Raw genomic sequence first — 14,248 nt, 5'->3', positions numbered from 1 at the left:
TGTACTGATCTTCCAGCTTCCAGAATTGTGAGAAATGAACTACTGTTGTTTAAGTCCTCTAGTTCATGATACTTTGCTATGGCAGCCCAGGTTGGCTGAGACACTCCTTAAACCTTTACTTTAGAGGCCCTGAGTTTTGTGTCAGAGTCCTTGTACTTGTACTACTTCTGTCACACCCAGCAGATCAGAGCCCATGTCCCTCCCATTCCTGATCCTTGACCTCCAGGCGCTGAGCCAGAGGCTTGTCTGGAGGTGTAGGCCAAGGACACCTAGCCTTCCATGTTACGCCGTCTGCCCTCAGGCTGCCAGCCAGGATGTGGAGCAGGACTTCAGAGAAGCAGGTGAATGAGGTAGTCCCAGGAACGTGGGTCATGGGTGTTGAAACCAAGACTGGGGATACCCCAGTCTGGACCTGTAACCAGATTCCCTTCTCCGCGGGCTCTCCTGGTGTGCTGACTTCCATTTTTCTGCCCTCCACTCTTTCTTCCTCTTTTTAAAGACAAGCAGAGGGCAGCAGAGGGACACAAAAGGCCCTGCTCAAACACTTGGGGGAGGGGAGGAAGGTTGGAGAGAGAGAGAAAATGGACTATATTTCATATGGTGCTTAACACAAGGCTTGGCACACAGTAAGTTTTATATGATTACTATGTCTTGATCATTTTTTATAAACCAGCCTCCCTAACCTTGCCTAAACAACCCTGTGCGATCTGAGCCTTGCCTTCCCTTCCTGCTTATGCTTCACTAACTCTTGGATTCCAAACCACACTGATCTTCCCCTTCCTTAAGAAAGACAGCCCTGCTCATTTTTGAATTTTTAAGGATGAAGCTCCCCATCCAAAAAATGGAATTTGGGGTATGAATCACAGCTGACAGGTTATTGAATAATAATAAGAAGAATTTGAGTTGATTTCCGATAGACTATCAAAATTGGGGGATGCAGTCAAAGCATGCCTAGAGGAAACTTAAAGTTGTAAATGTGTAAATTAAAAAACCTGAAAATCAGTGTCCTGAGCTTCCATATTATGAAACTTCCATATTATGAAAAGGAACAGCAAATTGAACCCTAAGAAGCAGGAGGAAGGAATTTATTTTTTATTTTATTTTTTTTCTTTCTGGCTTATTTCACTGAGCATGAGCAAAGGGAATAAATCTTTTTTTTTTTTAAATGGTCAGTGTTTTTTTTTTTGTTTGTTTTTTTAAAGATTTATTTATTTGTTTATTTATACAAGCACTGGGTACAGTCAGAAGCTCCGGAGGGTGAGAGAATTCACCAGAGCCAGAGCGGGGAGCAGAGCAGGCAGAAGGACTGAAGTACACTGCTGAGGGGAGCAGCGGGAGCAGCGGGCGGCAGGAGAGGTCTATGCGCCATGTGGGACCCTCCTCCGGTGGCCGGGGAGCAGCCAGGGATGGAACCGGTGCTGCAGAGGCAGCGGGCAGCTTCGCAGCCCAGTGCTCAACCTCTGCACCACCGGGGAGGCCCAGGAATTTATAAAGATAACAGCAGAAGCTGGTAAAGGAGAAAGCAAACTCTATGACAGAGAAAATCCACAATGTCCAAAGTTGTCCTTTGAACAGATTAATAAAATATTAGTACTTTCTGTTTTTTCTCAAGAAAATAAGAGAAAGAAATATAAATTACTAATACCAGGATTGAAATGGGGTGCTATTATAGATCCTACAGATATTAAAAGGTGAGTAAGATTTTTTTTAACATACAACTTTCTTTTTTTAAAAAAAGGTATATTTATTTATGCATACAAAAACTGAGGTACAGGCCAGAGGTGTGTGGGGTGAATGAGAGGATTCACTAGAGACAGAGTGGGGAACAGAACAGTCAGACTGACTGAAATACACTGCTGAGTGGAGCAGCGGGCGAGTCAGGAAAGGTCTGCTGCGCCATGTGGGTAGCTCCCTGGCTGGCCGGGGATTGAACTCATGCTGCAGTGGCTGTGGATAGCTTCATAGTGCTGATGCTTACCCCCTTGCACCACCAGGAAGGCCCATACAACTTTATTTCAATGGAGGCCAAATGTCAGTCATTTTCCCATCCTATTGCTACTGTGTCTCTATAGATTCTCTAGATCTATGAAGACAGCAAAACTCAGAAATTTTGCCTATGCTCATGAAAATAAGATATCACTGTATTTTTTTTCTTTTTAAAAAATATTTATTTTATTTATTTATACAAAAACCGGGGTGCAGGCCAGATGCACAGGAGGATGATAGGATTCACCAGAGACAGAGCAGGGAACAGAATAGGCAGACTGACGAAATACACTTCTGAGGGGAGCAGCAGGCGTGACAGGAGAGGTCTGCCGTGCCATGTGGGACACTCTCCAGCTGGCTGGAATCGAACCGGCGCTGCAGAGGCTGTGGACAGCTTCACAGCGCAGCGCTCAACCACCTGCACCACCAGGGGAGGTCCATCACTGTATTTTTTTAAGCCGGAGTTCAGTGAAATCAATTGTATAAAATGTAGTGGTTTCAATGGAATTGAACACAAAGGAGTGGAACAGAATAAAATAGCATAGGGTGGAATTGAATGGATTTATGTAGAGCAGAATTGAATCGAATCAAATAGAATAGAATAGAATAGAATAGAATAGAATAGAATAGAATAGAATAGAATAGAATAGAATAGAATAGAATAGAACAGAATAGAACAAATAAAAATCAGTCTTAATGCCAGACCCTGGACCTAATTGCTGTAATAGATATATATTAATCGAACAAATATTATTGAACATCTGCTAGTCATTCAGGATATTGTGGGGAACAAAACAAAGAGAAATCTCTACTCCAAAGAAGTCAGGGACACAGATATTGGCATGTGCAAAAGGCTCTAAAGCTAAAGGTACAAAGATGGACTTTATGAGGAACAGTCGAAAGGACAATGTGACTTGGAGTGCAAGTGCAATGAATAAGTCTGTAGAGACTGGGAGTCAGGATAGGGAATCTGGAATGCCAACATCATCATTATTATCATAAACTCCTTCATAGCACTTGTTATATGTCAGGCATTGTTCTAAGCCCTGAAAAATACAACTCTTTTATTAAAATGTTAATAATAGTCTTATACTGTGTCATATTCATTTTACAGCAGGAGAAATCAAGACAGATAAATTAAATGTCAGTCTGACTTCAGACTGACTTTGTTTTGATTTTTAAAAAAGATTTATTTATTTATTTATGCATATGAGAACTGGGGTACAGGCCAGAGGTACAGGGGTGAGAGGATTCACCAGAGACAGAGTGGGGAACAGAACAGGCAGATTGACTGAAATACACTGTTGAGGGGAGCAGCGGGGAGCCAGAAGAAGTCTGCTGTGCCACATGGGTAGCTCCCTGGCCCAGGATAGCTTCATAGTGCTGAGACTTAACCACTTGCGCCACCAGGGAGGCCCCTAACTTTGTTTCTCTAACCACTATACTCTGCAAACTCTAGTGCCAGACTACAGGCACCTGATAGTCCTATAGCAGATGTAACATAAATATATAAAGTACTAAAGAACACAAGTCGAGAGAAAGATCTGATGGGAAGTGTGCCAGGGGTGAGAAGTAAGGGAGGGGGACATACCCTCTCATTGGGTGTCAGGCTGGATCGCTAAACACACATGCCCAGAAGCTTTGAGATCCTCCCGTCTTCTCCTATCCTCTGTGATCATAGCTGAAGAGTGGGAGTGGAGGGGACTGGATTAAATTGGCCAATGCAAGGCTGTACTTACAGGGTTGGACCTCCTCCCTGTCTTGTCTTGTCATTTATTATGAAAGAGATGAATCCAGGGCTTCCCTGGTGGTGCAAGGGGTTTAGTCTCAGCACTACAAAGCTATGGACAGCCATTGCCGCACAAGTTCGATCCCTGATCAGGGAGGTGACCCGCATGGCACAGCAGACCTCTCCTGTCTCACCCGCTGCTCCCCTCAGCAGTGTATTTCAGTCTGCCTGTTCTGGTCCCTGCTCTGTCTCTGGTGAATCCTCTCACGTCCCCACTACTCTGACTTACACCCCAGCTCTTGTATGCATGAACAAATAAAATAAATATTTTTTTTTTTTTAAAGAAAGAGATGAATCCAGCTTGGAGAAAATAAGAACTCCTTGTGGAAGGAGAAAGGGTAGGTCTTGGTCTCCACTCCCCTTATCTTTACTTCCATCCCTCTGGAAAGAGAAAGAGAACAAGTAAACAGTGTCATAGCAGACACATGGACTTTTGTGAATCCACACATGGACCATAAGATGCCAGTGAAGTTTCTTTCCAGGAAATGAGAGTAAGGAATAAGCTTAGTCATTGGGAAGGTGACAAAGGTGACAAGGAAACTTGCACATGAAACACGTGTAGTCTCTTCTGATCTTTTTCTTTTCTTTTATTTTTTAGTTACGGGGGGACAGCAGTCAGACCCCTACCCCATGTCTCATCCGTAGACTTGACCACATTGTGATGACAGTAAAGAGCATCAAAGACACAACCATGTTTTATTCCAAGATCCTGGGTATGGAGGTCATAACTTTCAAGGTAATCACTTCCCCAAATCCCAAACTGCAGGTGAAGTAAAACTAGAGTATAATAACCTAGCTCCAAACAAATACCAACAACAACAAAATAAAAACCTAATGAGAGAATTTTAAAAGATCAATGGAGGAGATTCCAAACTCTGATCTGAGAGTGGAACTTCCAGAAAGGGGATGGAGGAAAAGGCAGGAAGGAAATTACCATATAAGTAATGGAAGAGAACTTTCCAATCTTCACATTGGAAAGGTTAACTGAGTATTCAGCACATGACACATATATGTTTTGATGAAATTATAGAACCTCAAAGTGAAAATGAGGCTCTTCAGTGCTTTCAGAGAGGTTAAAAAGTAGTTCGACAAAGGGAAAAGAAATACACAGATACCAGATTTCCCAAGAGTCACATCAGAGACCAGATGACAATAAAGGAAGTTGGAAGTATGCTACATCAAAATGAGTGATTAAGCCAAGAATAAGGACGACATCAAGGTCAGGACACACAGGTTCTCAAGAAAATTCCAGCAAGAGACCTAGAGAATGATCAAGCCAGTTCAGAACAGGCGAAAGAAAGGCACCAAGAGAGATCTAAGGAAAAGAGAAGGGTTCCAGAGATCAAATATCATCCTTGAGAATTCAAGACAACTGAAAAAGTGGGAACTGCAAAGACATATAATATGTCTTAAATTGAAAGATCCCGTGGAATTGTAAAAAAAAGGGTAAAAATTGTAAAAAATACATGGAACACTAGGCACAAAAATAGAATTATGGAAAATCAGACTGGTACATACACAGCAAATGGACGGGTGTTTAAAAGATCATGCTGAGTGAAAAATGAAGAAACAGAATCAGGTCTTCAGCCTGGTACCATTTATAACATACACACATAAGACTATAATACATGTTTTACAATAATTCACAAAAGCCAAAGGACACACATAAAACACATTATAATGATCACCTGCAGTGGAGACAGGGATGGAGAATGGTGATAGAAAAAATAAATGCACAAATAAAACTAGAGAGGGCCTTTGCATGGGGCAACGATGGTAATGAGGCATATAATAAATGAACTCCCCGTACTTGGACACAGTGAAATAAAATTTCAGTACATCTTGTATAAAGAAAAGCCCTAAAGGCAGAAGGAGTAGAGGATAGCTGTGTCATAGTAAAAGAATGAAAATCAGATTAATATCAGGACTCTTTTTTTAAAAAAAATATTTTATTTATTCATGCATACAAGAGCTGGGGTGCAGGCCAGAGGTGTGGGGGGAGATGAGAGGATTCACCAGAGACAGAGTGGGGAGCAGAGCAGGCAAACTGACTGAAATACACTGCTGAGGGCAGCAGCGGGCGAGACAGGAGAGGTCTGTTGTGCCATGTGGGTCAGCTCCGGGGCCTGGGATTGAACTTGTGCTGCAGTGACTGCTGATAGCTTCAGAGTGCTGAGATCCAACCCCTTGTGCCACACCAGGAATCCCCAATATCATTATTCTTATCAATAACACCAGATTCAGGAAGACAATGAATTAACTTGCTTAAATGACTTTGGGAACATCACCTGCAACCTTAAATTCTTTTTTTTAATTTTATTTATTTTCATGTAGGAGAACTGGGGTGTAGGCCAGAGGTGTGGGGGATGAGAGGATTCACCAGAGACAGAGTGGGGAACTCAACAGGCAGATTTACTGAAATGCAATGCTAAGAGGAGCAGCGGGAGAAACAGGAGAGGTTTTTTTTTTTGTTTTGTTTTGTTTGTTTGTTTTGGAGATTTATTAATTTTTATTCAGTACTTTGAAAATATTTTTATTCAGTACTTTGAAAATTGTTGGCATTTGTCTTTTTGGTTTTTTTAATTTTCTTTTTATATTCCCCATACAATTGCAACCCCCTTATTTTGACCCCAATCCCTCCTTTCCCAGCCCCCCCACCCCCATAGTGTGTCTCTGGTTCATAGTTGTTTGTTGCTTTTGATTTTTTCTTTCTTATAGTTATTCTTTTTCCTGGTCCCTTATTTAGGTTTTCTAGATTCCTGCTATGAGTGAGACCATCCAGTATTTTTCTTTTTCTTTCAGGCTTATTTTGCTGAGCATGATCCCTTCCAGCGCCATCCATGTTGCTGCAAATTGCATGTGTTTATCTTTTTTGAATGCTGAGTAATATTCCATGGTGGTGTATATGTACCACATCTTCTTGATCCAGTCATCTATTTTTGGGCATTTGGGTTTTCCAAAGCTTAGCTATTGTAAATAGTGCTGCTATAAACATAGGGGTGCAGGTGCTCTTTGGAATTAATGTTTCTGTGTCCTTTGGGTAAATACCTAGGAGTGGAATTGCTGGATCATATGGGACCTCTACCTTTAGTAGTTTGAGGAATCTCCACACAGCTCTCCATAGTGATTGGACCAGTTTGCACTCCCACCAGCAGTAGAGTTCCTTTTTCTCCACATCCTCGCCAGCATTTGTTGTTGCTAGTTTTTTTAATATGTGCCATTCTCACTGGTGTGAGATGGTATCTCATGGTAGTTTTGATTTGCATTTCCCTGATTGCAAGTGATGTTGAACATTTTTTCATATGCCTGTTGGCCATTTGTATTTTCTCTTCAGAGAAGTTTCTTTTTATCATTAGTGTTGGGTGCAAAAATTTTCTCCCAGTCGGTGGGGTTTCTCTTTGTTTTGATTATTGTCTCTTTTGCTGTGCAGAAGCTCTTTAATTTAATGTAGTCCCAGCTGTTTATCTTTGCCTTCACTCTCAATGCTTTGGGTGATGTGTCTGTAAAGATGTCTTTGAGGTGCTTGTCATGTAGTGTTTCACCTATATTTCCTTCTATATAATTTATGGTTTCAGGTCTTATATCTAGTTCTTTAATCCGTTTGGAGTTGGTTTTTGTGTATGGTGTTAGGTAGTAGTCAAGTTTCATTCTTTTGCATGTAGCGACCCAGTTTTCCCAGCACCATTTATTGAACAAGCTTTCTTTGCTTCAGTGCATATTCTTTGCTCCTTTGTCAAAGATTAGTTGACCATAAATCTGTGGGTTTATTTCTGGGTTTTCTATTTGGTTCCATTGGTCTGTGTGTCTGTCCTGGTTCCAATACCATGCATTTTTGATGATTATGGCTTTGTAGTATAGTTTGAAATAGTTTGAAATCTGGGAGAGTGACAGGAGCAGTTTTGCTGCGCATATGTGGGTTAGCTCTCTGACTGGGATTGAACTCAGACCTTAGATGTTACAGAGCTGAGACTTAACCCCTAGGCCACGTGGTAGGCCCCTGCAAACTTGAATTCTATACTCAGCTGAACTATCATTCAAGTGGCATAAAGTCGTCTTCTGATAAAATGGATTGGTATCAATCAGGTGATATAAAGGATAGAAATATAAAAATTATTAAGGAATGGGCAGAATAAAAGTACAAGGGAGGGAAGCTATGGGAAAAGAGGGATGGTAGCGCCAATGAAATACTAACTGTAGTTGATCTATCAAAACATAAAGGTACAAGTGGGTTATTTAAATATTGTAAAGGAACCAAAAGAGGTACTAAAAATTTTGATGGAATTCTTTTGGGAGAGGTAGTAATGTAGATTTCTTTTATCATAGCAAGAAGGTGATAGAAAATGTTTAAAGTTGCTAAATGAAGACAAAGACAAACTTTAAAACCAATCCCTGAATGCTGATAAAAGATCTGAGTCATCCAACAGCAACAACAAAGAAAATAATCCAGTCAAAAAATGGGCAGAAGAGCTAAAAAGAAACTTCTCTGAAGAGGAAATGCAAATGGCCAACAGACATATGAAAAAATGTTCAACATCACTTGTAATCAGGGAAATGCAAATCAAAACTACCATGAGATACCATCTCACACCAGTGAGAATGGCACATATTAAAAAAATAGCAACAACAAATGTTGGCGAGGGTGTGGAGAAAAAGGAACTCTTCTGCACTGTTGGTGGGAGTGCAAACTGGTCCAACCACTATGGAGAGCTGTGTGGAGATTTCTGGACCTACTAAACATAGAGCTTCCATAGGATCCAGCAATTCCACTCCTAGGTATTTACCCAAAGGATACAGAAACATCCATTCCAAAGAACACCTGCACCCCTATGTTTATAGCAGCACTATTTACAATAGCTAAGCTTTGGAAACAGCCCAAATGCCCAAAATAGATGACTGGATCAAGAAGATGTGGTACATATATACCATGGAATATTACTCAGCATTCAAAAAAGATAAACACATGCAATTTGCAGCAACATGGATGGCGCTGGAAGGGATCATGCTCAGCGAAATAAGCCAGAAAGAAAAAGAAAAATACCGGATGGTCTCACTCATAGCAGGAATCTAGAAAACTTAAATAAGGGACCAGGAAAATGAATATAAGAAAGTGAAAATCAAAATCAACAAAAAACTATGAACCAGAGACACTTTTTGGGGGGTGGGGGGCGGGAGGGGAAGGATTGGGGTCAGAATGGGGCGTTTGCAATTGTATGGGGGAATATAAAAATAAAATTTATTATTTAAAAAAAAAAAAAAAGATCTGAGTCATCCAGGAGGAGAGGAGGGATGAGAATGTAGGAGCAGGGAGAGCACAATGGACTATGATGGAGGATTATGGGTGGCTTGGTGGTGGGAGAGCTACCAGTGACCACACTTAAATGGAGAAATCTTATACTGTCACAGAATGAACAAGGATGTAAAACAATGGCCCTTCATTATTATTTTTTGTTTGTTTTTAAGATTTATTATTTATGCATACAAGAACTGGGGTACAGGCTAGAGGTGGGGGGGGGTGAGAGGATTCACCAGAGACAGAGTGGGGAACAGAACAGGCAGATTGACTGAAATACACTGCTGAGGGGAGCAGCGGGTGAGACAGGAGAGGTCTGCTGTGCCATGTGGGTAGCTCCCTGACTGGGGATCATACTCGTGCTGCAGAGGCTGTAGATAGCTTCATAGTGCTGTGCTTAACCCCTTGTGCCACCAGGGAGGCCCCCCAATCTTATTTTTCACCTTATTGGGGTAGCTGGCGGTAGTGGGGAGGAACTTTGTCTCACATTCATCCTGGAGGTTTCATTCTAGGTGCTTTTCTCTCCCCAAATAGGGAGACCGGAAAGCATTATGTTTTGGAGACCAGAAATTTAACCTCCACGAGGTGGGAAAGGAATTTGAGCCCAAAGCTGCTCACCCAATTCCTGGCTCTCTGGACATCTGTCTGATCACAGAGGTGCCCCTGGAGGAAATGGTCCAGCGCCTCAAGGTGAGTTGGATTTCCTTTTTTTTTTTTTTAAAGATTTATTATGTATTTATACAAGAACGGGTATAGTCAGAGGCGCGGGAGGGTGAGAGAATTCACTACAGATAGAGCAGGGAGCAGAACAGGCAGATGGACTGAAGACACTGCTGAAGGGAGCAGCAGGCGAGACAGGAGAGGTCTGCCGCACCATGTGGGTTCTCCCTGGCTGCCTGGGAATCAAACCCGCGCTGCAGAGGCTGCGGACAACTTCACAGCACAGTGCTCAACTGGGAAGGCCCTCCATTCTTCTTTAAGATATATTTTTATTTATTTATGCATACAAGAACTGGGGTGTGGGCCAGGAGTTCAGGGGTAGGGGTGTGTGAGGATTCACCAGAGAAAGTGGGGAGTAGAACAGGCAGATCTACTGAAATACACTGCCGAGGGGAGCAGGATAAGACAGGAGAGGTCTGCTGCGCCATGTGGGTCACCTCCCTGGCCGGGGATCCAACTCATGCTGCAGTGGCTGTAGATGACTTGATAGCGCTGAGACTTAACCCCTGTGCCACAAGGGAGGCCCCCCTGTCATTTAATTTTGATGGTGCTATAACATTTAAAGTGACTTCATGTCAAGGCGGTATCATGAAAAGTCTAAGACTAAGGTCTTGAATATATTTCCAGCAGGTAAAGAATAGAGGTCAAGAATATGGGTTGGCCCACACTGACTAAACTTGAATTCTGGCTCTGCCACTTAGTTGATAATGCTAGGTACCATTATCATTCCCATTTTACATATGAGGAAACTGAGCGATAGGGCAGTGAGTTGCTCAGTCCAAGGCCATACAGCTGTTACGGGTGTGGAGAAGAGTGACGGAGGGAGAATGGAAGATATGGTCAGAGACATGGTCATCTTCCAGCTCACTTTAAGGGAATTAAATTTTGCTGTCACACATGGACCGGTATGAATGACTTTTTTCTTCTCCTCCCACTCCAGGATTGTGACATCCCCATTGAGGAGGGTCCAGTCCCCAGAACGGGGGCAAAAGGGCCCATTATGTCCATCTATTTCCGAGACCCCGACAGAAACCTGATTGAGGTATCCAACTATATTTCCTCCTGATTGAGGCTGGCCCTTCTCTATTCTGCTCCCTGTCACCCTCTACCTTTCTCTCTGCAAACCCTCATCCAGGTCTTAGACTCCGAGCACTGCGATCTTAGGCACTTCACACATCCTGTTGGGGGGGCCTGAGTTGGGTGTAGTGTTCCATATGACTGAGTGTTCTCCATCCAAGCTGCCCCAATAAACACTTACATCTCAGTTACTATGAGCTCTTCATTATTATTGCCTTGGAATTATGTATGGGTTTGCCTGAGGCATGGGGTCTCTGAGCTGTTTGGGGGGTCAGTGATCAAAATATGACATTTCTAAGGCTTAACTCCTCCAGGGTCATTTTCTTGGGATTCAAAGCCCCTGACAGATTTTTCCCTTGTCAGTGAGCCTGTCCTTATTCTTTTATTTTCTTTTTCTTATTTACTTATGCATACAAGATCTGGGGTATAGGCCAGAGGTGCAGGAGGGTGAGAGGATTCACCAGAGACAGAGTGGGGAGCAGAACAGGCAGATCTACTGAAATACACTGCTGAGGGCCTCCCCTGGTGGCGCAGCAGTTGAGCGCTGGGCTGCAAAGCTGCCCACAGCCTCTGCAGTGCCGGTTCGAACCCCGGCGGACAGTGAGGTTCCCACATGGCGCGCAGACCTCTCCTGCTACGCCCGCTGCTCCCCTCAGCAGTGTATTTCGTCAGACTGTCTGTTCTGTTCCCCACTCTGGCTCTGGTGAATTCTCTCACCCTCCCGTGCTTCTGACTGTACTCAGTGCTTGTATAAATAAATAAATAAATCTTTAAAAAAAAAAAAAGGAAATACACTGCTGAGGGGAGCAGACAGGAGAGGTCTGCTGCGCCATGTGGGTTACCTTTGTGGCTGGGGATCGAACTTGTGCTGCAGTGGCTGCAGATAGCTTCATAGTGTGAGACTTAACCCCTTGTGCCACCCAGGAGGCCCCTTTATCATCCTTTTAGAACTTGCTTCACTCCTTCCAGGTACAGCCTGCTGTATCCTGTACACCATAGGCCTCACTGGGCCTAAAGATCTCCCTGATTCCCATGGAAGCTTCAAGGAGATCTTTGCTAACACTACCTCCCCCTGGAGCACCTTATCTAGTCGCACCCCCCAGGGTATGTGGCATTTCAATCTTTTTTTTTAAAGATTTATTTATTTATGCATACAAGACAAGAGAGGTCTGCTGTGCCATGTGGGTCAGCTCCCTGGCAGGGGATTGAACTCGTGCTGCAGTGGCTGTGGATAGCTTCATAGTGCTGTGTCTTAACCCCTTGCGCCACCATGGAGACGTGGCACTTTCAATCTTTGCATTTGGTAGGTTGTCTTACACTCCTGGCAGAGTAGACAGGGCAAAGACCAATTTCCTTTGTTTCTATCCTCCTACCATCACCACACCATTTACTCAGTCAACTAATAAACATATATTGCGCACCTATTGTGTGTTTGGCCCTGTTCTGGGCAGTGGAGAGACAGTGTTGAAGAGATCAGCATACCTATGTTTGCGAAACGTCCATTCTTGTGGGAGCAATAGAAAATAAAATTAAGTAAGGAACATATGAAATATGTTAGATGATGATAAATGTTTTGGAGAAATAGAAAACATGGAAAAGAGGGAACACAGATAAAAATCACTGCAGTAGTTTCCAGTGTATAGTGGGACACTCAGGGGGGTCTCACTGAAGACACTGAGCACAGACTTGAGACTTACACCAGTAGCTGGTGGCATATGCCCAGCAGAGATAACAGCTATTGCAACAGTCCTGAAGCTCCAGGGCCTCCCTGGTGGCACAAGGGGTTAAGCACAGCACTATGAAGCTATCTGCAGCCTCTGCAGCAGGAGTTCGAACACCAGCCTGGCAGCCAGGGAGCTGCCCACATGGCACAGCAGACCTCTCCTGTTTCTCCCGCTGCTCCCCTCAGCAGTGTATTTCAGTAGATCCGCTTGTTCTGCTCCCCACTCTGTCTCTGGTGATTCCTCCCACCACCATCCCCACACCTCTGGCCTATACCCCAGTTCTTGTATGCATAAATACATAAATCTTAAAAAAAAAAGTTCTGAAGCACCAGTGTGGCTGGTATTTGCAAGGAAGAGTGAGGAGATCAGTGGCTGGAGCAGTGAGCGAGGGGGAGCAGCAGGAGTGAGGTGGCAGAGGTGGCAGAGACAGAATGTGGAGGGCCTCGTGGGCAGTGGGGAGGTCTCCTGCTTTTACCCTGAGTGTCAGGGAAGTGACCAGAGGGAGGGTCATGAGCAGAGGAGAGCTTTGAACTGACTTAGGATTTAATGGTCTCCCTCCAGCTGCTGTGAGGGGAATAAACTGAGGTGAGTGCAGTAGTGGGGTACAATGAGCTGGAGGCTACTGCAGTGGTCCTGGTGAGCAGGTGCTGTGCTCGCAGGGCAGGGGGTAAAAAGTGGTTTGATTCTGCAGATATTTTGAAGATAGAGACTGCATGAGTTCACCAAGAAAGAAAATGTCAGGCCTCCCTAGTGGCACAAGGGATTAAGACGCAACCTATGAAGCTGTCCGCAGCCACTGCAGCATGAGTTCAATCCCTGACCAGGGAGCTACCCACATGGCACAGCAGACCTCTCCTGACTCGCCTGCTGCTCCCCTCATCGGTGTATTTCAGTAGATCAACCTGTTCTGTTTCCCACTCTGTCTCTGGTGAATCCTCTCACCCTGTCACCCCAGAGGTACACACCTCTGGCCTGTATCCCAGTTCTTATATGCATAATAAAGTAAATCTTAAAAAAAAAAGAAAGAAGAAAATGTGAACTGGAGAAGAGGCCCATGGACAGTTAGAGTTCTGGTGCAGAGGAGGAACCAGCAACTGAGTCAGTCAAAGAAGAAAGGAAGAGTATGGCTTCCTGAGTGAATGAGTGATGGATGAAAGAGCATGTGTGAGAGGCTCTTGAGGTAAGGGAACCCCTAGTCTTGTGGGCTGTGGTCTTTAAACAGTTCCCAGATAGTAATTCAGCCAGGCCCTATGAATGAACCCCCAGGGAGCCCCAGAATGCTGGAAAGAGAAGTATGAGAATGTGAGTTTCAGCATGTGAAACACTTTACCAAAAACCATAGCAGGTTTATTACCTGTTTTTAAAAGACAGGTTGCTTTGGACCCAGATATTATATTCCAGGAGACAGACGTTTGTGGAAAGAAGGAAGGAAGGGAGGGAAGGAGGGAGGGAGGGTAGCAGATGGGTTGATGAATGAATGGGTGGGGGTGTGTGTAGATGGGCAGTGGGGCTGATAACCCTGTCTCTGGAGAAACTCTCTCACATGTGTGTGCACAGAAAGAAAAATATAGGTTTGTAAATTGCAGTCTTGCTACAATAGGGGGAAAAAATTGAAAACAACTAAAATGTCAATCAACAGATGAATGGTTAGCCTATGCTATG

General features: G+C 43.7%; 1 protein-coding gene across 1 annotated transcript; it reads left to right on the top strand.

The window, feature by feature from the left end:
* Positions 1-236: 236 nt before the first annotated feature.
* GLOD5 (glyoxalase domain containing 5) lies at positions 237-11,044 on the top strand. Its single transcript, XM_037513073.2, has 4 exons — positions 237-341; positions 4,374-4,511; positions 9,600-9,755; positions 10,726-11,044. Exons 1-4 carry the CDS (start codon positions 315-317, stop codon positions 10,849-10,851), a joined length of 447 nt encoding a protein of 148 aa, XP_037368970.1. The 5' UTR covers positions 237-314; the 3' UTR covers positions 10,852-11,044.
* Positions 11,045-14,248: the final 3,204 nt, after the last annotated feature.

Source organism: Talpa occidentalis, unplaced genomic scaffold (assembly GCF_014898055.3).
Source record: "Talpa occidentalis isolate TD23 unplaced genomic scaffold, MPIMG_talOcc4v2.1 talOcc4.15, whole genome shotgun sequence".
Classification (NCBI taxonomy): Eukaryota; Metazoa; Chordata; class Mammalia; order Eulipotyphla; family Talpidae; genus Talpa; species Talpa occidentalis.
Note: the sequence above shows the minus strand (reverse complement) of the source record. Positions and strands in the feature narration are given on the sequence as shown.